Raw genomic sequence first — 27,600 nt, forward strand, 5'->3', positions numbered from 1 at the left:
GACTTCGGTCTATCGCTATGATCCTAAATAAAAGCAAGAGGTTAAAGAATGGTGTGAATCTGGTTATTCGGCTCCGATACGAATTCGTGCTTGCATTGTGGGTGACAAGTTGGGTCTGTTTTTATTTATGCATTTTTTATTTAAATTATTATTCTATTATATGTAATTAATTTTATTTTACTTTAGTAGGGGCACCTCAAAATGTTATTTGCAAGAAAGTAATGTTTAGTGATTTTTATATTTTTATTTTATACTTTTTTCAATCTTCTTATAAGGGCAACTTTCCATTGCTTTGCCATTAACAAACTCAAACAACTCCCATGTACTATTGCTATGTGCATATGAATTTAAAAAGTAACAAAATACATTTTTGCAAAGCTTTATCCTAAGAAGGTATCATAATATTTTGCGATTTTTATACTTTTTTCTCTACCCGTTATAAAGCTTTCATTGCGATGCCGTTAGAACAAAAAAATTTAAAAAATCCATATATAATCGTTCTACCTTAGAGTACATAAGCATTTAATATTTTGTAATTTTTGTACTTTTATTTCATAATTTTTTTATACACTCTTACAAAGGCAACTTTTCATTGCTAATAAAAATAAGAAAATACATTTTTGCACTAATCTTAAATTCTCAAATCAGTAATTGAGCTCCTCTCCTATTTATGGCGTGCGTCTTGTTGTTGTTCCACAATTTGAGGGTCTTACAAGTTTAAGTCGACTCCGCACTGCTAATATTTTTTATGAGGAGCTTTTCATGGCAAAAATACAATCGGAGGTTTGCCATTTCCTGCCGAGGGGCGGCCGTTATTAGAAACAACTTTTCAATCATTTTCGGTTCCATGCACGGAGATTCGAACCTACGCACTTCCGTATGCTTGTCACGCATCAACCAATCGGCTACAGCGGTCGCCAAGTAATTGTGTACTTAAACATAACTTAACCATTTAAATCACAGTATGGATATTTCGTTTCTTCTTCTGCTTGACTGGCGCTTTAACCGTTCAAGCGATTTTGGCGAATATTTCGTTTGCTCTTTGTTTTGGCTAATACTAAATTTTAATTCTCTTTTCTTCTATTCCTCAGCATCATCCTCCACCTCACTACTCATAATCGAAGCTTCATTCTCCAAACTCTTATCGAGGATCGACGACGGGGTAGCAACTTTAGCGCAGGTGTATTGCAATTGAATGTTGTTGGCATGTCGCGACAGGGACTTCCAAATACGCAGCAAATAGTTTTGATAGAAAAATTTGGCAAAGCGTAAATCCGTGTGATTCACGCCACGTTGTCCCGCAGCAGCGCTGCTGCTATTCTTAGTGTAAAAATTAATTGTGGCCAGCATTTCGTCGCGTGTGATGGTGTTGAGTTGTTGCTTGTCACGCGGATAACTGCCTTTGATGCTCGTCTCCATTTCGCAAAGCATGCGTTTAGAGCTTTGCAACAGTGCGTGCAGCTCACGTGCGATGCCACTTTGTGTATGTAGGTATTTTTGATCCCATTCCTGTTGGATTTTGTAAAGATAGGCAAAGGAAGCGATGAACTTTTGCATGCTCTGATGCCAGCAAACGGGTGCAATCTGAAAGCAACAAAAAAAGAGCGGGTGTTATTTATGCAAGTAATAGGAAGTGCAGAGAAATTTTAAGGAAAATATGCCATAAAAATAAATATTGTATTAAAATCTACAAAAACTATTTCCGTGCACCTTTCAATACTTATGCGCATGCGAGGCCTGCACTTTATGGCCTGAAACCTTTAGATTTGATTGATTTATTGTTTAGCCGCTGCCGCTGCCGCTGCCATTGCAACCGTCTCGCGACTTAACTTATGCAAATCAACGCATTGTGCCTCGGAGCAGTAAAATGTTGTTGCAACAGGTTTTATGCAACAGTGGAAATTGAAAAAAAATGCAAAAAAAATTTAAGATAAAAAAGGTACCCAGCACCTCTTAGTATCTGTCGACAGCTTTGCGCCTTCATGCCTTTCTCGCTGTTTTAATTCTTTGGCTTCCCTCTTTTCTTATCTATGCATCAGCATCCACCTAACAGCCTGCGCCCTGCTTTTTTGGCTTCTAATGAGAGCGCAGTCAAGTGCCCTCGTCAGCATAATCGTCCAGCCCTGAGGGTGGTCATTGTCAAGTTAACGCTTCAGCTGCCATGCCGCATTCCTGCCACGTTGTGGGGCAACACAAAAAAGGCATTGCCAGGGAGTGCAAGTGTCTCGCCATGGACACGGAGCTTGTGTTGCAAGTGTAGTGTGGCATGTTTAGTGGTTTTATTCCACGCCAACAGCTGACTATTGCAAGCCGGATTGTATTCCATTTTGCGGCTCGGCATTTTCGATTTTAATTGACTTGTTGGAGTGAGCACAAGAAGTGTAAGCAAACGATTTTTGACGATTGGCAGGAAAGAAAGAATATATAACTACAAGAAGATGCAGCACCGGTCCGTTCCTTCAAAAAAGTAAGGTAGACAATTTTTCTACACAGAGAATTAATTGGTTCTGAAAGCAAAAGGTTTGTGCTCACCTTCCTACCATATTTTTATAAGAGTAATGGCTCGTAAGTGGCTAGACATGGGACCCTAGAGACGGTCTCATCGCAAAATGAGAGGATTGGGGTTTCCTTGAGAACTTGTGGTCTACTCTTGGAAAGATTGGCCTCGCATCAGGAGTAGACCATGGGTAGATCGGGGGCGCTCGAGAGAACTTCTTAGGCCAACAAATCCGCAGCTCCCGAAATTGGTACGTGTGCTTAGCGGGCAATGTTCGTTAGGTGTGCATGTGGCGAGGCTTGGGATCGCTTCAAGTCCTTTCAGCAGAAGATGTTTGGAGAACGGGGTAGAACCACCTCAGCACCTTCTTTTCAACTGTACTGCTCTGATCGGGCAAAGGTTTAGACAACTGGGCTCTCACTTTTTCGCTACACCTGCGGGTGTTGCGGATTTTAATATCAAATACCACCAAAATGTTAGGGGAGCGCTGTTGAAGTCCATGGTCGGATATAAATCCTGGTTGGCCAGGTAACGTGGAATCAACTGTCATGGGGCTGCCTTGGTATAATGGGCTGGTGCGTAACTACCATTCAGTAGTGACTGGATGGTAGTTAGTGCCCGCTGTGGGCACGAAAAATCCAGAAAAATGTAAAATGGGTTTTCACTAGTGGTTGCCTCTCAGCAAACAACTGTATTCGTGTATTAATGCCATCAAAAAGATCTTTATAAAAAACCAACCTGTCACTCAGAGCCGGCGTAAAACTTTGGATCCCTTCATGCGAGGAAGCTCATCGAGATACTCCCTCCGCGAGTTGGAGGAGTGGCAGAAACGGCTGAGCCTCTCTTTTCGGTTGCACCTTAACACTTTTTGCTCTTATAGGCCTAACGAATTCGCCATAATGCCTAACGTATTCCCTTGATGCCTCAGGAGCCTGAGGATGCGGAAATGTCATAATTTGTAATAATCTACACTTAAGAATTTCTGAAGGTTTAGAACCTCTAAAAAGCTGCAAAGGACGCACAAAGGCTATGTCTTCATCTTAAATAGAACCAAAGCTACTAGACATGCAGCTGGGTTGAAAGCTCTTGGTTGAGAAAAACTCCGAGCCATTCCGGTAACGTAGAACCGGCTGCCATGGGAATGTTGTTTAACTTATCGATCTTGCTCACGAGTTCGTTGCAGTTGAACTGTAGGAGTTTAAAGCTCCTCGGGATCGCTCTCGCTATTCGTGGAGGATGTGAGGGACGCGTGAGGTTGTATACGTCGGCCCTGCTCTGCGTTCCATTGTTGTTGTAGCTGCATGATGGTGATAGGCTATTGCGTATACAGAGCTCTACAGCAACGTAGTCACGTGTCCAATCTTGGGTGATGCGTGGGCTGCAAAAACATACCAGCTGCTCGCCCTCGACTGTGGTCATTACTTCAACTTTTGCTTCCTCGAAAGAAATGGTCGGGAAAATGATATATGTAGTTCTAACGAACTTCCTTCTTCGAAGAAGGTTCCAAAATGAACATTCTCACGGGATAAGTTGCCTTCTTCCAGCGGTTCTCACTGAGGAAAGCTTAAAAACTTCAAGATTACTGCAAAATTTCTTTGTCGACTTTGATTTGTAACTTTCAAGCTCGACTTCCTTGTAGAATGTCAAGCTACTATCAAAGCCCTTACGTGGGTAACAACTAGCGCAAAATGTACTAAAAATATAAAGTGGAAGATCCCTAAATTTCTTCGACAGCCCATCAGTAATCTGCTCTGGTTCTTGGAACACAGTTGTGTTTAGGGAAAGGAAGAAGCATACGAAGAAAGCGCCTGGGAGATTAAGGTCAAGCATACGAGCTTCTCTGGGTTGCTTTGCTGATTTTGGACTGTTGGAGCCAGCGCTTGAATAACTATGTTCCGTATGTAAACTAATATGGACATTTGTAGAGAATCTCAGTGCGATTAGTTATCCATAAATTAGTAGTAGGTCGAAAGTAGAAAGGGAAGGGAGAGAGAAGCAAACGAGGGAAGCTACATCGGTGAGCGAAAAACGTAGAACTTACTGAGGCAGTCGTAAGCGAGCATAGATAAATACTAAAGGAGCAATGGTAATATTCACCACTTAGACCCGAGGCTCGGAGCCTCGTGGCACGAAAGAGATGTGGGGTAAGCAGATTGCTTTCAAGACAGCAGATTGCTTCAAGATTTCATGTCGCACTTCGAAGGATTTAGTTCAGAGTTGTGGACGATTTCTTTCTTTGGACAACTTCCAGAACGAAAGCTAGAACAGTTTTGACATAGCCTCGCTGGAAGTGGTTATTGGGCAGATTGAGGGATATGAGATGGGGCTGAGAATATCCTTAGGAGAAACCAAAATAGGTATCTAGGAAATATGTAAATAGGAATTAACGATCTTTGGTGTCCCTAATGGTCTCTTTTTTTCATATATCTGCTAGTGTTGCGCTTTTTTCACCATATAAAAGAAAATAGGGAGAATTATGTGGAGAAAAGGAATTATGTGGAGAAAAGTGTAAGGAAAAAAAATTATAAAAAATCGACGGGATTTTGCTTTAGGGATTTTCAATAAGCTATAAGACTACATACCAAATGTGTTTCTAGGAACTCAAATTAAAAACCGTAGAATTGCGATACAAATTTGTGGAATTTTGTCTAAATTTTGCAGACGGCCGCCGTTGTCGAATGGGTTGGTGCGTGACTACCATTCGGAATTCAGAGAGAACGTAGGTTTGAATTTCGGTAAAGCTCCAAAAAAAAATTGGTGGTCGCCTCCCGGTAGGCAATGGAAAATCTCCGAGTGAAATCCTGTCTTGAAAAAGCTCCTGATATCGGCCGTTCGGAGTCGGCTTGAAACTCTAGGTCCCTCCATTTGTGGAACAACATCCAGACCAAATAGGAGGAAGAGCTTGGCCACCTTTGGACAAATAACACTCTTTTAAGGACATTTATGAGCAGTCACTCGTTGGTGACTATAGACTGTCATGCGAATTCCTATAAAAGTGGCTATCTTTGGGGCAGCCTATCTACTTCACCTTTCGCTTTTCGCTGCCACGTTTGTCACATTTGTCATGTCACAATTTATCAGTTGCCATTCAAATATAGATTAGCATTGATCGACTGCTGAAGTATTGATTTGCGCAAATATGCGATCACACTCGCTGATAACTTCGGCACATACACACCCACATATATTTGCGTTACGAATACACACAGAAATGTAGGTGAGTGCATTCGTACAAACATCTGGAAGAAGTAGAGCGTGCCACAGGCACTTGGGTAAATTATTAGACAGGTAAAAATCCCCTGCAGACGAAATGATGACACTCCACTCCAGAAAGGTAATGTGTTTGTTCACATAATCAGTTTGGCGTTGGGTTTTTTCGCAAAAGCCCCCACGATTGGCACACGCGGTGGCGGCATCACATGAAACCACGTAAGTGACTAAAAAAATGTGCAAAATTGTATGAGTTGTATTTTGTGTGAGTGATAGTGACGTAAATGGTGAAAGATTACAATGAAGGGAAATACAATAAAGACGATTAATAATTAATAATTAATAATTGCAGAAGTCTTACCACAACTGCCCTACAGTAAAAAATGGGACAGCCCATTAAGCAGTTTTTTGCCGTATACGAAAATTCCGCGCCAAACTAGTGAAAAATGGTTGCAAAGTGGAACAGTTGCTTATTCGATGCTATCTGCACCACAGTGCAAGCTAAATAAACTTTTTTTGGTTTCCTGACAAGCCTAAAATAGTGGGTAGATAGGGTGGCTGTCGCAACGATACACATAGACCTTTCGTAGGTCGGTCCATTGTGATTAAAGTTGTGAAGTACTGCCTGAAATAGAACCAATTTAAATCTCCCCCAAAGCTTTGCAGAGTACTCCACTAATGTCTGCGTTATACCTTGGCTATTTGAGAGCATTGCCTAGAAATAGCAGGAATAACCAGTGCCATCCCTTAAGAAGCTAATGCTCTACTAACCCCTACTAAGCAATTCGATTTCCTACAGGGTACCACAGGTCTTATAGTCTAGAATAGGGCGCATACACTCATAATTAGAGGAATCGTTGTTGCGTCTGCCATTCGATGATTGCAGGCGTCAATGTGTCTGGTAATTTTATAAACGTAGTTTTCCATAAAACTATTAGTTACTAATATCCGCTTGTGCAGTCTGTCATTCATACCTACATACGTATGCATTTATAAGTGTATCACAGCGTAAGCGAGCATTTGTACTTCCTTTGAATGGGGTTATTTGGCGCTTGGTGGTTGTTGGTTTTATGCCGAATCGTCATATTGCTTTATTACTGCCCAACCCACATTTGGTGTGTGCATAATGAATGCGTCTGGCGAGTGCCATTAGTCATCGGCGCATATGTGCCGAGTACTTTTTTAATTATATTATTTGTATGTATGTATGTGTGTGTGCATAAGTATATCGGCTGCTACGCTTTCTCTGAATTGTAGGTTACTCCTGATTTCATTCTTATTATAAAAACGTGATTTTCATATCGCTTTAAACTTACCCCTGCATTATGTTCCAGTGTAGGCAAAAATTTGTACTTTCGTTCATGGCGACGCCAGGCTCGCATGTCGTCTATGTCGATCTCGTGAAATCCGCTAGTCTTCAGGGTGTTATACTCCAGACGTACGGCTATGCGTAGACCTTTCATGTACTGTAAGAAGGAAGGAAAATTTTGTTAAAATATGTAAGCCATGATGTCAAGCGGAATAAGATGAAGTGGATTACACGCAGTTATAAAATTTTCTTGAGCTTGCATGGGCGATAAAAATTTATAACAGAAAAGTCCACTTTTACAGCGGAAAGAGCTCCATTAAAATTTTCATCGAAAGAATGAATTTATAACAGAGAATACCACTTTTACTGTAGAAAAAATTTGATTCAACTTTTAATTGAAAAAATTAATGAAAATATAGTAGAAAATATCACTTTTACAGCGCAAAGAGTTACATTAATATTTTCATCGAAAGGATGAATTTATAACAGAGAATACCACTTTTACTGCAGAAAAAATTTGATTCAACTTTTTATTGAAAAAATTTATGAAAATATAGTAGAAAATATCACTTTTACAGCGGAAAGAGTTCCATTAAAATTTTCATCGAAAGGATGAATTTATAATAGAAAATGCTAGATTTACTGCAGAAAAAATTTGATTCAACTTTATATTCAAAAAATTAATGAAAATATAGTAGAAAATATCACTTTTGCAGCGGAAAGAGTTCCATTAAAATTTTCACCGAAAGGATGAATTTATAATAGAGAATACCACCTTTACTATAAACCAAAATTTATATGTTTATATTTAAAAAAAAAAAATTATTTTAAGCCAAATTCGATTTATTCATAATTATTATTAGTAATTATTAATTTTTCACCTTAAATTTTCACTATTTTCATAGCTGGAAATAATTAGTCACTACTTGAAGTTTGTAATAAACTTAAAAAAAAATAAATGAATAAATAAAAATTTAATTAAAAATTTAATAATTTTAAAAATAATGAGTTATGTATTATCTCAAGTTGCCGAAAATATTCGTCCATTTAACGAAAAAATCATACACTGCATAAAATAAGTTAACAGATATGAACGCTTAGACAAAATATAAGGATATATCTGCATTTTTTGAAAAAATTTAAAATTCATCCATTGGACGAAAATAATGATTTCTCAATAAATATTTATAAGCATTGATTCCACAAATGTTTTTTTCAAATAAATGTAAAAAGTTTTTTGAAAAACGCAACTTTCTGCTTGTTTGGCATACCCAAAAAAAAATGAAATTTATGAATTTCTATAAAGAATATTTATATGTAAGCTTGGTTATTTTATTCATATGCGCGATGAATATTTACGATACTCGAAAGTTCTTACTTATCTATGCATTTTACATATTTGAGTTTAACTGAGCTTTCGAAGCAAAATTCATCATAAAAAATTTGTATGAACATTAGGAATATTTACAATACAATAATTCTTGAAATTATTGCAAATTATTTTTAAATATTTATTTATTACTAGAGCACAAGCAGAAAATTGTTAATGGTATAGACATAAAACTTTAGTTTAACAATTCCTTCGTAGATGTAAGATTCATTTTTTTTATGTTTAAGGAACATAAAAAATATGTATGAATACATGAATATTATAACAGTTCGTATTTTAAACTAAATAACGCCACTTAGAAGTGGCACTTTTCAAATTCGTCCTTATATTTTTTATTATGGGCTCTTCCTTTCGATGAAAACTGATGTATTTTTTTATTTAAGTATTTTTTTTTCAAATTCGTCCTTTCGATGAAAATTTCAATACATCCTTTTCTGAAGTAATATCGATTTTTAATCATTCTCATCGACTCGAAACTATTGCAAGGTTATTTTATTCGCTCATTTGACAAATCTTTATTAGTTACTAAAGCTCAGGAGGAAAATTGCTATTGGGATAGACATACAATTTTAGTTTAACGGTTTTTTTGTAGTTGTAAAATTAATTTTCAATTCAAAAATGTTTAAGGAGCATAAAATGTATGAATATATGAAAATTACTACAGCTAGACTTTTAAAATAAGTAACATTATTTAGTAGTGGAATTTTTTGTCCGAATTCGTCCTTTTGAGGAAAAATTTAATTTCAACTTTTCCTGCAGAAAAATAGCTATTTTTCATTATATATTATTCTTTTAATGAAAGTTCATGGAGATTTTTATTTATGTAGTTTTTTGTCAAATTCATCCGTTGGATGAAAACTCCAATACATCCTTTTCTGCAGTAAAATCAACTTTTCCTGCAGAAGAAAGCTATTTTTTTCGTATAAATTCTTCCTTTCGATGAAAGAGATCTTTTAATCACCCTTTTGCTAAAAAAATTAACGCCACTTTATCTGGAGAAGAGCTATTTTCTATTATAAATTCATCCTTTAGATGAAAATTTATGTAGCTTTTTACACAAGTAAATGTGGTTTTTTCTATTAAGAATTAATTTCTTGTATGAAAATTTGAAGTAAATTTTTTTTTCAGTAAAAACGGTGTTTTCATTATAAATTTATCTTTTCGATGAACTTAAGCTCCTTTCTCAGTGAAAGTAAAATTTTCTATTATAAATTAATTTCTTGGGTAAGCTAGCATCTAGCATCTTATCCTGCTGTAAAAAATAACTTTTATAAATTCTTCCTTTCGATGAAAATATCAATGCATCTAGTTCTGCTGTAAAAGTGAACTTTCCTAAATTTTACCTTTCAATAAAAAATGTTATGCAATTTTTCCGCAATAAAAGATGCATTTTCTATTTTTAAAATTTCATCCTTTCGGTGAAAATTTTCACGGAACCTTTTTTTCAGTTAAGATGATATTTTTGAAGTGAAACTTCTTTTGTCTCGAAGGATGAAACGCTGTGAGGAGTAAAACCATAGCGTTTCATCGATATGTGACGCTACGCCAGCGCCATCTGTTAAAAGCGTGGCGTGGATGAAACGCTGTGAGGAGTAAAACTACGCTAAACTACGTAAAACTCACGCTATGCCAGCGCCATCTGTTAAAAGACTGGCGTGGCGTGTCGTCGTGAATGTAATGCGGTCGTTTATTATTGCATTCTTATCGAATGTAATTTGTAAATATGACATTTGATTGACGGCCGCCGTAGCCGAGTGGGTTGGTGCGTGATCACCATTCGGAATTCAATCTCGGTGAAAGCAAAATTAATGAAAACATTTTTCTAATAGCGGTCGCCCCTCGGCAGGCAATGGCAAACCTCCGAGTGTATTTCTGCCATGAAAAAAATCTGCTCATAAACATATCATAAAACAAAATGAAATAAATGCATAAAAAAAAAAAAAAAAAAATTTTCTTGTGATTCGAACCAAGGATTTCGGATCGGAAGCCCACATTGCTAGCCGCTGGGCTATCGCGCTGTGCTGTCGCCGCAAAATAATGTATCATAAATCTGTTTACCATACCAAAGACCATACACTTTGCGAACGCATTTCGGTGGAAACAGTTGACAGTTATCCCAAACACAATATTATATTAGTAACGCGAGACGCGTCATAGAGTGTGTGTGTAGTTTTGAGCAAATCTTACAAACATATTTTGTTTTGTTGATTGATTTCTGTTAAATATGGCATCAAATCAACAAAAACGGAAACCGAAAACAGGTGCTGAACGGCAACGTGAGTATTTGGAGCGTAAAAAATTAAGAGCTACTGTTGAACACCGTGACAGTGGATCCTCCGGTTGTACGACAAGTGATAATTTGTAGTACCAACAACAAGATGCGGAACTACCATTGATGCAGTATTTCATCGATACCTTGATAGATTAGAATGTAGATCATTTTTTACGTATTTCAGTTACCATAAAGCCCTTGTTTCATTTTTGGAAAACGAATCCAATAATGATAATGACAATGCCGAGAACCAAATGTAATTGAGTACAATAAATTCATTTCTTTTTATATTAAAATAAATAAATAATTCTGTTTAATAAAATTCCATTCCATGCTTTCCATGACTTCTGCATGCATTATATTGAAATAATAGTTAAATTATTGATTTGTTGATAAAAGAAGTTTCACTTCAATCGTGCGGGTTCCGTGAACTACCACACACTTTTTTTTTTTTATAATGCATAATTTTTTATTATATGATCTTTTTCCATAAAGATCCCTTCGATAAAAAAATGTAATGCAAATTTTCTACAGTAAAAGCTATCTTTCATCCTTTCGATGAAAATTTTTATGGAACTTTTTCCACGGTAAATGTGGGATGTTCTACCTTATTTTAATTTATTTTTTCGATGCAAATTTTAAATAATTTTTTTCTGCAGTAAAAGTAGCATTTTTTTATTATGAAATCATCTTTTCGATGAAAATTTTAATGAAACTTTTTATTTCTGTTACAAACTAATTTGTTGAATCAATGTTTAAGCATTTTTTTCTGCTGCAAAAATTACCTTTTATTAATTCATCCTTTAGATGAAAATATTAGTGCATATAATTACATATTTCTACTGTAAAAGAGAACTTTCGTAAATTTGTCTATTCAATAAAAAATGGGATACAATTTTCTTCGCAGTAAAAGAGGCATTTTCTATTATTACAAGTTCATCCTTTCGATGAAAATTTTTATGGAACTTTTTCCACGGTAAATATGGTATGTTATATCTTATTTTCATAAATTTTTTCAATAAAAATTTGAATCAAATTTTTTCTGCAGTAAAAAAAGCATTTTCTAAAAAAAATCATCTTTTCGATGAAATTTTTAATGAAACTCTTTCCGGTGTATTTTGTTATAATTTTTTATTTTTTTCGATGAACGTTTGAATCTTTTTCTGCAGAAGTAATGAGTTCTTCTAAATTTATTCTTTCGATAAGAAAAATTTTATTCCAAGTTTTTTGGGTTTTGAATTCATCAATTATAAATTCATCACTTCGATAAACGTTTCAAATCAAAACTGTCTTCACTATAAGTGGTTTTTTCTAAAAAGATTCCATCGTAAAGAAAATTTATTTAAATTTTCTGCCGTAAAAATGGTATTTTCTTTGTTACAAAATAAATTCTTCGATAAGAATTAGAATTTAGTTTTTCCAACAATAAAATTGGTCTTTGCTAATTACATCCTTTGCACAAAATTTTTAATGCAATTATTTCTGCATATATCGAATGCATACCCATTCACACTTGCTTTCACTTTTCACTCACCAACTGTATGTAATCGTGACTAAGGTCCTCCGCGATCTCATCTCCACTCCAGGCGCTGTCCATCCCACAAACATTTTGCCATTCCGGTTCGTCATCGCTCCTGGTCAGTGCTTTGTTAACGCCATTGTGCCGTTTATACAGACGTCGCACTTGCCCTAAGTAGCCGTGGTCATCGCCAGTCTCATTCTCCGCGCCAACTTTGTGCTTGTCGTGCATAAATCGTGTCAGTTCATGCAACAAATTCAATGTATCCTCAACGGACTCCAACGATTCCGATTTAGTGTGCGTTCGGTGCGCCAACGAGGCGGCAGAGCTGCGCTCAGGCATTTGTGCGAAAACCGTGAAAGTGACGATGACGAAGACAAACAATGAATAGCTGGGCTTCTTTGTAGTAGCCTGACGGGCAGGTGGGCAAGTTGCATGCGGGCTGCACACATATTCCACTTGATAACAGTAGTCTGTAAGTAAGTATTTCCAAGTTATTTAAAATATGTGAGAAAAATTTTACATTTATCGATTGTGGGGAAAATATTGTGAAATTGAAATTATCAGTAATAGTAGTAAATTTGTTATCCACTTGTAGGAGGCCAAATGCTAATTGATGCGAAAAATCCCCCACTCTATTTAGTTAGAATACGTCTTTAATTGTGTTTCTACGAGTATCTCTCGTCTATCAACTTTTTCACGACATTAATTATGCATCAGTTAGCTTTGCATTACACCATAAAAATTCCCAAGCAGCAGGCAGTAGTAGCAGCAGCAGCAACACTTAAACACCCAACCAGCCCACACACCAACGGCGACTACTATGCAGCAAGCTGGCGGAGGGCAAAAGTTTGAGTGAAAGAGTAGCTATACACAGCGGTGAGCCAGCAGTGAGCAGCAGAGCGCGTCACTCAAGTACTGCTGGCTGGTACTAGCAAAGTGGGTGCGCTCGCTGGGGGCACACAGCATGAACGTTCGAACCTAAGAGCGTTCGGTTAGTTTGTTTGTTGTCGCTGAGTGCACACACCTCGCACTCACCCATATACACGTACACGTACAGCCGCTCGCACGCAGTGCAACTCTCTTAGTCAAACACTCGATTTGGAATTTTTATGAATGAAATGCCGGAATGCCGCACAGCTGATCACTGACTTGCTGGTGAGTATTTGCTCACACCTCTTTCCTTTGGAGAAACGGTGTATAAATATATGCGTGTGCATGTGTGGGGAAGATAATATTAATGAAGTAATCAGAGTGGAGAAGGTGGAGGTATGCAGTGGGCGCGTGAATTTATTTGTTATCTCTTCTAGTTTTTTCCCTGCATAACAAGAGCACTTGAATGCTGTTGTTTGCTGTTGGTGATTTATTTATAATGACTCTGAGTGCTAATAAGCAAACGGAAAGAGGTGTTTGAATTTTTAATTACCTCCTAATCTTAAGTAAATAGTTGCTAGTATTTATAACAGGCAGAATTTTGCGGTAGGAAAAACAAAATATTTTATAAAATGAATTTAGTTTTATAGGTGAATAACTTTTTTGCCACCCACATTTCAAGATATTTTCTTAAAATATATATAAAATAAATTTTTTGGAGCGTAATTTTTGCTTGCCTCAAAATATTTGCAATGCATTTCAACTTTTTCGAACCAAATAAAGTCCCTTCCAGTCAGCGCTTCACTCAATCGCCTACTTATCCAAAAAAAAGTAAAAAAAAACCAATCAAATAACCAACTCAAGCAATGCCATTCAAATTAAAGATGATGTAGAAATCATTGCCCAATTCAATCACTCCGCCACTTCACATCCAAAATTAAATCTATTACTCATACACGTACATATGTATGTATGTATGTCAGATGAGAAGGTAACAACTAAGCAACCAACCGCTGCCACACATGAGCCCATCTTTATGGCCTTCTGCGTTTTCTGCTTGTTGAATCATCAATAAATTTCGATAATTGGCTCATCTGTTTGATGATTTTTTTCCTACAATTTTTTTTTTGTCTGCAGATTTGATTGTAGATTTGGCTGCAATTGAAAAGTAGAAGCGTAAGTGAAAATATATCGCTAGCTTCACTTCCACGCAGTATTCCAGGAAAATATCTGTTGCTTAAATTGAGAGCGTCTGCTATTTTTGAATATTTCTAAAGAAATTACGGTACTCCTGTGCTTGAACTATAACTCGATTGCAATTGGAGTTAATCAGACAAAGCCTTGAAGTCTGGCAGCCAGGTTTGGTGAGCTTTAAAATTTTCTTAGTAAGGCAAAAAACAAATAAGTTTTTCGGAAGTTAATTAATCGAAGCTTCCGTCATATTAAATAAGGGCTTTTAGATATAATAAAGTTTACTTTATTTTCATAAGCTTTCTCGGCATGAGTTTGTTAATTGAGAGCTTGCGTCCAGGCTATCTTGTTAGAGTGTTTTTATAAAATATATAAATTGAATTTAGTTTACTAGCTCGAAAGCTTGCTAGCTATTGCTAGTTGTCCCGAGAAAAAAAAAAAGCTGAAAAGCTTTTAAATAGTCTTCGTGAGGTTTGATGCTGAACTTACGAACTTAAAATTCATGAACTTAATTTTTTGAATATTTATATTTTTATATTTTTATTAAAGTCATGCCACTCCTTTAGTTGAACTATGATCCAATTTATCGTAGACTTCATTAGTCCAAGCTTTAAAGTCGCTAATCCTGCTTTTCTGTGCTTTAAAGTTTTCCTAGTAAAACTATCAACAAAGAGCTTTTCAAAAGTTCAATATTCGAAGCTTGCAATCATGCCGCCCAAAGAGCTTTTGCGCATGTATTGCATTTCCTTGATTAGCTTATAAGTATTTACTTAGTTTTTATAGGCGTAAACTACTTCTGTGCATAGATTAAATTTCAATTATTAACGCAAAAGCTTTTATTCAGTTTTCGAAGACTTTCATGATGACTGAAAATCGTTCGTCAATCCATTTAAAGTGCTTTTTACAAAGGTTATTATTATATTTTTACGTTTCATCTAAAAAGCTTTCAAATAACTTTTGCAAGCTTTGCTTTGCACAAAGCTATGTTTTTGTATCAGCTAAAAAGCTTCATTTACTGGCTTGGAAGCTTTGAAATAGTCAAATCAAATCGCATCAATATCAAAATTTGCTTTGACCAAGCGATATTTTCGCTTCATCGAAAAAGCTTTCTTTGCAGGCATGAAAGCATTCACATAATTTTAGGCTAAGGTTTGGCTTAGACCAAGCGTTGGTTTCGTTTCATCGAACCAATTTCGCTTTGCATAAAGCGATGTCTTCGTTTCAGCTAAAAAGCTTCATTTACTGACTTGGAAGCTTTCAAAAAGTTAAATCATTATTTCCAGGCTTGAAAGCTTTCACATAATTTCAGCCAGCTTTGGCTCAAAAAAACTTTCTTTACAAGCTTCAAGGCTTTTTTATACTTTTAGCAACCCATTTCTCGCAAGTATAATGTTTTCTTTACTAGTTTGAAAGCTTTAACATAATTCTAGCAAGCTTTGCGTTAAACTAAGCGATGTTTTCGTTTCTTACTACCTAGATAGTTTTCACACAGGGCTTTGCTTTCGACTAAGCGATGTTTTTGTTTCATCGAGAAAGCTTTCTTTACGAGTTTAAAAAGCTTTGACATCATTTTAGCAGGCTTAGCTTTCGACTAAGCGATGTTTGCGTTGCATGTAAAAAACTCTCTTTACAAGCTTGAAAGCTTTCATATAATTTAAGCAAGCTTGTTTTTTAGCAAGCAAAATATTTTCCTTACTAGTTTCAAACCTTAAACATAATTTTGTAAGCTTTGCTTTAGACTAAGCGATGTTTCCGTTTCATCTAAAAAGCTTTCGTTACTAGGTTGAGAGCTTTCGCATAATTTTAGCAGGCTTTGCTTTCGACTGAGCGTTGTTTGCGTTGCATCTAAAAAGTTTTCTTTACTAGCTTGACAGCTTTCACTTAATTTATAAAGCTTTCCTTGACTTATCATAATACTACATCTGGGGTTTTATAGCAGATGCTAGAAATTATTTCATTGTAACTTTCAAAAACTTTGATTTTTAATATTTTTATTAAAGCTTGAAGCTTTCACACCAATGACATATGTTGAAAAAGCTTTCACTTGTGTGTGCAAGCTAAAGCAACTTTAATTTTCAGTGGAAAGCTTCGAGCAAGGTAAACTTTCCGAAGCTTATTGCATTTCTGTAAACATTTTCTTATTTTAAAAATAAAAAATTAAAATTTTGTTAAGAAAGAACAATTTTAAATATTTTAAGTTTAAATAGAAAAAAATAATAAAGGTTTAAAAACCAAAAAAAATGTTTGTTAATACTTCGTAAGTTTTACGAAATTCTTGAATCATTCTTCATGCCTTAAGTATTTGCTATATACAAAGCTCTTCAAGCATTCTTAAATCTTATTTTAGCTTAGCGCATTTCTATACTCGTTACACTTCATTTTGCTATTTGGCATAGAAATTTGCGTCTGCTGCCTTCACACGCTAATTGAATTTACAGTTTGTTGAAGGGTTTAACAGCATTTTAGGGGAAGTTTTTATTCGCCTAAAAAAATCTGAAATTGCGAAATACTTTCCAGCAACTTCCGTCTAAGGCCTGTACGCCTAGTTTTATTCTCTTTGGAACAGGCCTCGGCTATCGAGGTGTGAAATGCGCTATGTAACTAAGTTCCGTTAAATTGCCCTCACTAATTCACAATACTGCGCGAACTTAAATAAAGATTTGATCATATTCTCGTAAAAGCTCATTACCTAGCTTAGAAAACTTCTCACACCTGTTGGTCAATATTTATAAACAAAATGCTTATTAATGAATAGAGAAACAGATAGCGTATGCGGGAATATGTATGTGTGTGCGTGCATATGTATGTCAGTATGTAATTGTCACACTTTCACACGATGTGGTGAGGTCGTTCATTGATTTATTATATTAATAGTTTTTAAAATTTTATTCAACAGCAAAAAGTGCATAAGTGACTATTTATATCATATATATGTATGTGTGTATGTATGTGCTTAGGTGTCTTGAAGCTTGACAACTCTCCGCCTTGTATTTACTTGATAACGAAGTTAATTGGCACACGACATGACCAACGCACTACTGGCAGCGTTTTCGCGGGCATTTAGAGTGCAATTCCGCCTTAAACTTGTATACTTGTCGATCACGAGTAATTGGTTGTGCTATCAGTTTGATAAGAGAAACATACACACACGCACACACGCACGCTTGTTTCAAACACACAGCGTCGTCTACGAGTGCGTGGCTTTTATAGCCAGTCTACCGCCCACTTTTTGCACTGGCGTTGACTAACACGACGCAGCGCATAGCGTCACATTGATTGGGTGCTGAATAAAGTTTATGGTTGAGCGGCAAACAGCAATTTCCTATGAATTTCACCAGAATTTTAGATTAGTCACTCATTGGCATTTGCTAGCATATGTATGTATGTATAGCGGCAAGTCGGCGTGGAGAGGCAATCAACCAACCAGCCAACCAGCTAACCAGCCAGCCGCTAGCCAAGCAAACGGTGCAGTGTTTATGGCCTTACGAACAGCTGACAACTAGCGGTTGTGTGTTTCGACCTGTTTGAGAGAGAGAGAGCGCGCCAGCTGGGGGAAGAGGTGGAATAATTGATTTTATTTTCATTTTTTTGTTAGTTTTTGTTACTCTTTTCGGCTTCGTCAGTTCGTATGCTTTGAAAGGTTTTTGATGACTCGTCGCTTCGCTGAGCGCAACTTGACCGCGCGTATTGCCGTAGGGCACGGATGGCAACAAATTGGGCGCAAAAAATAGAGGTTATTGAAATTGAGTATAAATATTAATTGTTCATGTGTGTGTACGCGTATGTATGTATGTATGTAAGTGGGTGAAGAATTGTCAAGTGTAATAGCATAAAATCTTCGTTGCTCAGATTTGAAATCTGAAGTTGTTGAACTGTTGGAGCGCAACGTACATAAACTTGTGTTTATAATAATAGCAGCGCAACATACTGCAAAATTTTGGCTATTTATGCATTCTTTATTTATTGTTTTTTGTAAATTTTTGTAATTTAAAGAGTAAGACTATAAAAAAAACTAAAAAAAATCAGCAAATTTTCATAAAAATTTCAGAGCGTTTAATCAGAATTTTCAGAAAAAATGCGTGTATCCCGTTATGTGGCCCACTGAATTTTGATGTAAATAACAGTTTAACGGCAGGCAGTGGCAAACAAACGGTTTTGAGAAGCTTTTTCATAGCAGAAATAGACTCGGAATAGACTAGGAATTTCTGCTATGAAAAAGCTTCTCATAACACACGAAATACTTTGATTAATAATAGGAATCCACGCCTTCATTTTACTGAATTTTGATTTTTAATAGCTGGCAACCCTATTCTAAAATATGTTTAAAATAAACATGTTTGATATATCTTTTTGTATGTCACCTATATAGCCTTATTTTATTATTATTTATTAAATTCAATTAACTATCATTTCGAACAGGTGGCAACCATCCAAAGACAATTAAAAAATTTGCTTTCTTAAATGTATTGCATTTGATATATGCTGAGTTACTTAAATTTTTTTAGTATTAAAATTTAATTTAACGCTTAAACAGGTGGCAATGCTATTTAAAAACATTTTAGAAATTAACACTTAAACCTTTTTTCATTCGGCATTTTATTTTAGATAACTTTTTATTTTTCTTAAATAGATTGAATTTAATACTTAAACAGGTGGCAGCGCTGCTCGAAAAATATTTACTAAATTAAGATTTTATAAATATTTTTTCATTGAAACTCATATTATTATATACTGCTTATTTTAGTATGTTTACTTAAGCTTAATTTTTAAAACAGGTGGCAACTCTATTCAAAAGTAGTTTCGAAATTAAGGTCTTTTAAACTTTTTTCCTGTGACACTTGTATTGAAATATTTAATTCAACCTATTAATTTTATTTTATTTAACTTCTTATTTTTTTAATTTATTTCTCAATTTTTTTAAATTTGATACTTAAAAAGGTGGCAACGCTCTTAAAAAGTATTTTCGAAATAAGCTCTCTCAAATTTATTGTAGTTGACACATGCTGAGTTATTTAAATTACCTCTTATAACTCAGTATATTGAATTTAATGCTTAAAAAGTTGGCAACACGGTTCGAAAAACATTTTAGAAATTAAGATTGCTTAAATCTCGTTTTTTGATACCAATACTATTATATATCACTTATTTTTGTACGTTTACTTGAGCTAAATTTTTAAAATATGTGGTAACCCTATTCAGAAATAGGTTCGAAATTAAGGTATTTTAAGCATGTTTTTCTTCTTTGCCACCTGTATTGTAATATTTAAATGAATTTGTTAATTTTAGTTTATCTAACTGTTTTCATTTTTAAACTTGTTGAATTTAATACTGAAACAGGTGGTAATGCTTTTTAAAAATATTTTCGAAATTAAGAGTATTTTAAATCCTCTTTCTTTCGCACCCATATTATTATATATCACTTATTTTAGTATGTTTATTTCAGCTTAATTTTTAAAACAGGTGGCAACTCTATTAAAAAATAGTTTCGAAATTACGGTCTTTCAAGCCGTTTTTCATGTTTTAGTTAACTCTTTATATTTTTTAATGTACTAAAATTAATGCCTACACAGGTGGCAAAGCTCTTTAAACATATTTTCGAAATTAAGGTGTTTTAAATCTCTTGCTTTTGACACCCATTTTGTTAAATATAACTTTTTTATTATGTTTATTTACGCTTAATTTAAAAAAAATGTGGCAACCCGTTTCAAAAATAGTTCCAAAATAAAGGTCTCTTAAACCTTCTTCAAGTGGAATTTTATTTTATTTAACTTTTTATGTTTTTTAGTTTATTGAATTTAATGCTTTAACAGGTGGCAACGCTATGCGAACAATGTGTTCGAAATACTATTTTTTTAAACCTCTTTTCTTTGGTACTCATATTGTTATGTAATTATTTTTTAAAACAGGTGGCAACCCTATTCAAAAATAATTTCGAAATTAAGGTCTCTTAAACTTTCTTCAAGTCTCATTTTAGTTTATCTAACTTTATATTTTTTTAATTTACTAAGTTTAATACCTTAACAGGTGGCAATGCTGCATTGGAATATGCGATTGACCTTATCAATTTTATTTAACTTTTTTCAACAGGTCGCAACTCTCTTAAAAAGTAGTCTAAACTATCTGTATGCAAAATTTCATCCAAATCTGTTTAGCCATTTTTGCGTAATTGAGTCACAAAAATCAAAACTCACAAACACTCAAATGCGCAAACCCCCAAATACACAAACTTTCTCATATAATATATAATATGAGTAGAATATCACAGGAAGCCGGCCTAGCACGAATATACCTTATTATAACACACACCCACACATACATACTCCGCTTGGAAGTCCCCGCTTGCGCTAAAAATAGATGCCAGTCTAAAATTAGCCTCAATTGCCATTCAAAATTTTTATTGTCTCAATTTCGGATAATACTTAGCGTAGGTTTCCTCCTCCACAAAATTTACTCAAGTAAAAAAACTATACAAATTAATTCAATTTCTCAGCTGTCGCCCAACAGTCAAGTTAATGATGTGTCAAACTATCGTTCCAATATATGTACTCGTATGTATATAAGTATGTATGCATGTATGTACATATGCATGTATGTAAGCAATAAAAAGGCAAAACAAACAATCCGTTCAACACAGTTCAGCTCAGTTCCCCACCGATCCCCGTCGCCCGCTTTGCTTCATATTCAACCGCTGTTCATCCGTTTGCTACTTGTATTTCAATCCGTTGTGGGCGCGTATACCGAAATTTGCATACCCAATTCGTAAAGCGTGAAAAAAACTGTTTAAAATTTGTGTGTAGCGCATGCCAATTAAGTTGTGCGGTAGCAACGACGACGACGACGACAACGACGACGACGGAGAACGGAGAACAGAGAACGGCAGCTGAGGCTACTTATGTTAAAAAAATTATGACAACGCTAAATATAAGCAAATACGAGCACGAGTGAGTTTTATGTTGTCGTAGGTCGTGACTGGCCTTGCCTTATTTGGGTAGTGAGGTAAAGAGAAACAGCTCTAACGGTGCTGACAGCTTTTAGCTGATAATTATTGTATTGACGAGAGCAGGTTTTTTATTACCTTTGTTTTATCAAAAATTTTGCTGTTTTACGGCAAAATGCTATTAATTTAAAGTTTATTAGTCAAATCATTGATTTCGCAATTAGAAAAGGGTTAGACGTTTTAATCTACTTACTTTTGGCGATATCATTTATGTATTGCGACGACATTGTGCGATAAAGGGCTACTATCAAATCAATTATGTCACTGACAGCATAAAGAAATGTAAGAAATGAAAGTGAAATAATGTCGGATCTTGATGACTCAAACAGATGGAAATGGTAACACGCTTGATGGGCCGGAATCTTTCCAACACTCGGGGAAAATTGTGCATTAAAACTAAAGCCTATAGAGAGAGGAAAAATGATATGGAAAAACAAGTGCGGTTTGAAGTGAAGTTGTACTGGCTGGTCCGAAGCCATGAAAAGAACATTTTGGGCCATAGATATACACCAGATCATAGCCCTCTTTTTTTAGCCAAAATACTCATCACTCAAGATGCACCTACTGTTCACGAATTTTAGGAGTCGCTCAAGCTCCAGTTCAGGTATAAATTCTAGTCTTTCAAAGCTGACAGCTCCCAGGTAGCGAAGTCCAGTTTTTGAGAGAGTCGGACAGTAGCATAGAAATGGGGGTGTGAATTCATTGCTCCTAACTAATTTTCTGATATTTTCTTTTTATGAATTTTAATATGTAGTTTGTCGAATGAAAGAATATGTAGTTCGTCTATTCTCAATACAAGTAGATCTGGTTCAAAAATTTATCTTCTAAGTATAGCGAAAGCCGGATAGCGGCAAAAAAATTATCCTCCAAACAAAAGACATAAAGCAGATCGTCGATGATGCGTAAGGGGACCATAAATCGTTCCCATGGATTGTGTCGCATAATGAATACTCTCAGAGCCCACGCGCTTTCTATCTGAGAAGGAATTTTTCTACCACCTTGTCTGGCCTTTTAAGGAAACAGTGGGTTGTACTACATTGTACTACACTGAAAACTCTCATGAGTTTTATTAATAAAAACCTTGCTGTTCGCGCTATGATTGGTCTTAGAATTGCCTAACTGTACGTGCAAAGAAAGGCTCTGAGCTTGACCTTCAGCGAGTGGTAGAGGACATAAGCTTTCTCGTAACGAATTATACGCTGCGATTGACTCGAGCGTAATCGTGGTCGCTGACCACTAACTGCAGCGTCTCCAAAGCGCTCTGGCCAAAACTGAATCTTAAAAGCACAAAATGTCTGCTTGGATCCAACAGATCTACTAACAGCTTTCTCGGAAGTGTTATAAGATGTCACTGCACTTTTGAAACCCTAGTCAGTAGAACAGGTATACTTCACAATGACTGCTGCAGGAGCTGTGGATATGAAGAGGAAATTGAGTCGGTACAACACCTCCTCGTTGAATGTCCTGTACTTCAAAGAAGCCGTGCCAAATATCTTGGCGATTATTACTTTGAAGACCTTCGAAAACGTCTCACTGAAGGGACTTGTTACCTTCTTGAAAAGATCTAAGTGGTTTCAGCAACTTAGTTAGGCGAAGCAAATCACATGTAGGTATCACAATAGGCCTTGGAGCCACCGAGTGTCTTGACATAGACGAGCAACCTGGCAACCTAAGTTAACTTAATTCGACGCTCTAAAGAACCACAGTTCGCCAATTATTCAGCCCGTTCATTGTCTTGAACACTACAGTGCCACCCTCTTCTATCTTGCAACGGAAGACTGTTACAACTTGGATTTTTGGGCTATTTGTAAAAAAGTGCGAGTTGTTTTAAGACCTTAAGAGCCCGCTGACTGTCAATGTAAACCCGGATCTTATGTTTTCGTCACTTTTCACGAATTATCAAACCTGCTACGACAAGTCATGCAAAGATTTTTTGGTTGGAAGACGCTTGTCACTGCACTTAGTCTCACCACTTTCAGTATTTGAAGTCATCGGTGTAGAAAATTTCTATCCAGCCCCTCAAGAGAGTGTATGAATATCTCCATTGTTCTCAACATACTTTTTTCCAGCAGAGAAACCAAGTATCAATTTGTCATTGTCCGCCATAAATTGAGGAATCGGAAACTTCATATGTCTGTCGTGCCATATTCCGGTATATCGTTCGGCAATGTTACTTGAACCACCAAAACTGCTAATAATATGATCTCCTACCATCATTTCCACCTAAGAACGGCATATCATCAACATATTGGCTTTAACGTTCGGGGTGGACTTTTGCCTTCTCTACAATATGTCTCCATTCTTCTCTACAGGTTTATAAAACAAAGAAGGCAAATAAAGTTACTACCAAGCCACATATACTCATTTTACTCTTAGTCATACAATAATTACGAATTATCAGAAGCACAGGTACCTCTATTCAACACTTTCTATCAGCTCTCCCACCCTGCAGCTGCTTCTCTCCAAGGCAGTGTTCAGCAACGTTACCTATCACCGCATGAATGGAGGAACGGTCAAGGGAGGTGTGAGATTTAGATCTTCTTTTAATGTATCTTGGCTACTTTTTCTTGGTCACCGAATATGAGGTTTCTCAAGCCCAGCTGATCTTCGCCCCTTCAACAAAAGCTGACATAAACCGGCATTTACATGAAAGTAAGAAGACATCCAAGTTAAGGGCAAAGTTTATTGACTTTAAGTTGGTTCCGGCTTGTCTGCGGCACTGTTCTCAAGAATATGCCTGTATTTGCGACATGCACACTACTTTCGTGGGATACTTACTAGATAGCTCGTATAGGAAGCTCCTACGAAGAGGTGCTGCCATTGCAATTCATACCTATGTTTGATATTATACTGATGCGAAGAGAGTAATAATAAGCCAAAGAACTGTCTCTCTTTTTAATGTCAACTCGCCCTGAAGGAAGCTAAAATGGGTAGGGAGCCGCGGGCTGAGTTTCAATGGGAGTTCATTTCAATAAAAATTGAATTCCTTTCATTAATTTATAAGTAGATAGAGGAAATAATTGAAGTACCATTCTGGCCCTCCCCAAGTAGCACTAAAGCGAGGTTTTGATACCCTTAAAAGATCTCCAACGGGCAGATATCTACAGCCAGTCAGAGCTGTTGGTGTATGGGAATCGAGAAAGGTGATGGGATTTAGGTTGGCGCACTACCCCAGGCTGTCGAAGAAAGCAGCGTCCAGTGATCTAAATTTGTATTTAAATAAATTTTATTAGTCCACGTCTGAAAATAGGGGAAACGTCCAAGAGAATGTAGACAGAGGCTAAGTGAGAGTACCTTTGAACAGAAGGCAATATTTTTTCATTTCTATTTTTCTATTATATATATAATATATTTGTATTATTCTGAGAGATTACAGAGTTTAGTCCACTTTAAAACTGAATGCATTAATTAAATAAAAATTTAGTACTGAAAATTAGGTGGCAACTATATATATATATATATATATATATATATATATACATATATATATATATATATATATATATATATATATTTGGCGCGTATACCCTTTTTGGGTGTTTGGCCGAGCTCTTCCTCTTTTTGGAGGCGTGCGTTTTGATGTTGTTCCTCAAATGGAGGGACCTACAGTTTCAAGCCGGCTCCGAACGACAGCTATTGTTTATGAGGAGCTTTTTTCATGGCAGAAATACAATCGGAGGTTTGTCACTGCCCGCCGAGGGGCGACCGCTATTAGAAAAATGTTTTTCTTAATTTTGTTGCTTCATCGAGATTCGAACCTATGTTCCCTCTAAATTCCGAATGGAATGGCCACTCGGCTACGGCGGCCGCCATAGCAACTCTATACTTAACAAAGGTGGCAACTCTATAGCCAATATTTCTGAACTCAGGCTATCAAATGCGGAAAGCTAACGGACCCATAGTTAATGAACAACTGTTTTGAGATTTATTCAAATCGAAACACAACGGGGCCCATCCCTCGGTTTGTTTTGGCTCAAAATATGCTTTAAGGTCGGAAAAATTTTTAATTTAATGAACTAAAGTGGGAAAAATGTCTAAATTACTTCCATGCATACCGTGCGGAGGGCCTTAAATGGGTGGAGCTCGAAACTTTATTTTTGAAATTAGGCGGGATTATATTTCGACAAAATTTTTGATTGACTGATTTGTAATTTTGAAATTCACAATTACGAAAATTTCTTCGCAGCCATTTCACAGTGTTTTTGTATAAAAAAAAATTCGAACGTTTTTTTTTGCAAAGCACAAAAAAAGAAAACTATATTGATTTGCCTGTACACCACCATGTCTGAGTTCGGTATACCAGCGAAGCTCATACGGCTTTGCAGAATGACGTTGAGCAACACAACCAGCTCCGTCAAGGTAGAAAAAAACCTATCCCAGCCATTAAGTACCGTTCGAGGTTTCAGACAAGGCGATCCACTGTCATGCAACCTCTTCAACTTCGTGATGGAAGGGGTGCTGCGAAAAGCAGGTGTTCATCGTAATGCCACTATTTTCTACAAATGTGTCCAGCTCCTTGCGTACGCCGATGACATTGACATTAACGGCCGCTGTAAGTGAGATGTCACCGCTGCGTTTTCTGCTATCGAAAAGGAATCATCACGAGTGGGTCTGGCGGTGAACGAGGGTAAAACGAAGTATATGCTGTCTACAACGCGGAACACACGGCGTGTAGGAACGCACGTCATTGCCGACAACTATACTTTCGAAGTTGTGCCTGAATTCGCGAGCCCTCTTTCGCATAACCAAACTGACACTTTACAAGACGCTAATCATACCCGTGTTGATTTATGGCGCAGAGGCATGAGTAGTGTCACAAAGTGATGCAGCCGCTCTTGGGGTGTTTGAGAGAAAAGTTCTTCGTATGATCTTCGGTCCTGTGCGCGTTGGCGAAGACTACCGTTCAAGAATGAACCACGAGCTGTATGAGCTCTACGCCGACATTGACGTAGTTTAGCGCATCGCCATCCAACGCCTGCTAGGGCATGTCGTGCGTATGGATGAAGAAGCTCCAACAAAGAAGGTGTTCGAGGGCGAGACCATTGCTCCGGTGGAAAGACCAGGTGGAGGAAACCCTATGCTCGCTTGGTGTACATAATTAGAGAAGGCGCGCACGGAGCAGAGGCGCCTTGAGAGAGCTAGTGATGTCGGCCGTAACTCGGTAACGGGTTATTATGGCCACCTAAGTAAGTAAGTATATTGATTTGCTAATAGTTCTGAACGAAAACTTTCCGCCACATTAGCTGTAGACACGCTATTAAGCAAAAATTTGAACATAACATTTTTTTGCAATGTATCAGAAATATCTTCTTCGTACTTAAGACTAATAAATAGAAATAAATGTTCCGCACTTAAGAAAAAAATAAAATAAAATAAAATAAGTCACCTCGAATGTGCACTCACCTGTAGCTGTCATGGTTGCCATGATTTTTTCACAAGATATATTTAATAAAACTTATTTAATAAAAGAACTTTAATAAGAGTGGCAAATTTTTCCACTCAAAACAGCTTCACGTGCTGTTATCACAAAGCAAAAAACAAAAAACAAAAACTACCTTCAGTTACACACCACGAATACTACTTTTCGTATCAATAATTTAGCAAAATCGCCACCGATTTATGGCACAATTTGTCGACAACAGTACTCGTCGATGCGTTTGATTGGGTACGACTGTTTTCGATACAACTAACAGCGATTGTATTTATACTCGCGAGGTAGATCGATGGCCCAAAAATACAACATTTACTTTTATGGCACTTCTTATTGGTTTTATTGTTGTGAATATTATTCCCCCGATTATACCTTTGTGATGTACGCCCTTCCCGCTAATAAAAGTAGCGGATTCTTATCAAAATAAAGATAAAACACTGCTACTAAACGGTTGTCAGTACTCATGTAGCGGAGAGAAGGCAAACATCTGGAGTAGAGCAAACAAAAAATCGCCAATACCAACATTACCACTATGGCGCGAGGAGCAACAAGAATTGTGTATGAATTAGTAGTGAACTGCTGCATAAAATTCCCCTACCACTTGTCCCTGTAATGCAAAAAAACAAAACGAAGCAAAAAATTAAGGTAAAATACTAAGATGCCGGTGGATAGCATATTTCTCCACACAAATCTACAAATGTTAGTAAATATTTAGCTATTTAGCGGCGTCAATTACAATGCGGTATATAAATATAATATATGGATAAGCACAAATGTGGGTATATTAAACTCTTCACTTCGGCAATGAACGCTGCTCCTACGTATGTGGTCTCCCACGTAAGCGATTCGGGGTTCAATGTTCATTTGCAATTAATTTAATTTGATTGTGTGCCATCCTGAAATAATTAGCA

At 36.4% G+C, this 27,600-nt stretch overlaps 1 protein-coding gene across 1 annotated transcript; it reads right to left on the bottom strand.

Annotated features, from left to right (window-relative positions):
• Window positions 1-1,080: 1,080 nt before the first annotated feature.
• Window positions 1,081-21,485, bottom strand: LOC129237088 (uncharacterized). The gene is made up of 4 exons (XM_054871504.1): window positions 21,452-21,485; window positions 12,213-12,670; window positions 7,024-7,173; window positions 1,081-1,584 (listed from the first exon to the last, which is right to left on the bottom strand). The coding sequence occupies exons 1-4, from the start codon at window positions 21,483-21,485 to the stop codon at window positions 1,081-1,083; spliced, it is 1,146 nt and encodes a 381-aa protein (XP_054727479.1).
• Window positions 21,486-27,600: the final 6,115 nt, after the last annotated feature.

This window comes from Anastrepha obliqua, chromosome 2 (assembly GCF_027943255.1).
Source record: "Anastrepha obliqua isolate idAnaObli1 chromosome 2, idAnaObli1_1.0, whole genome shotgun sequence".
NCBI lineage: Eukaryota > Metazoa > Arthropoda > Insecta > Diptera > Tephritidae > Anastrepha > Anastrepha obliqua.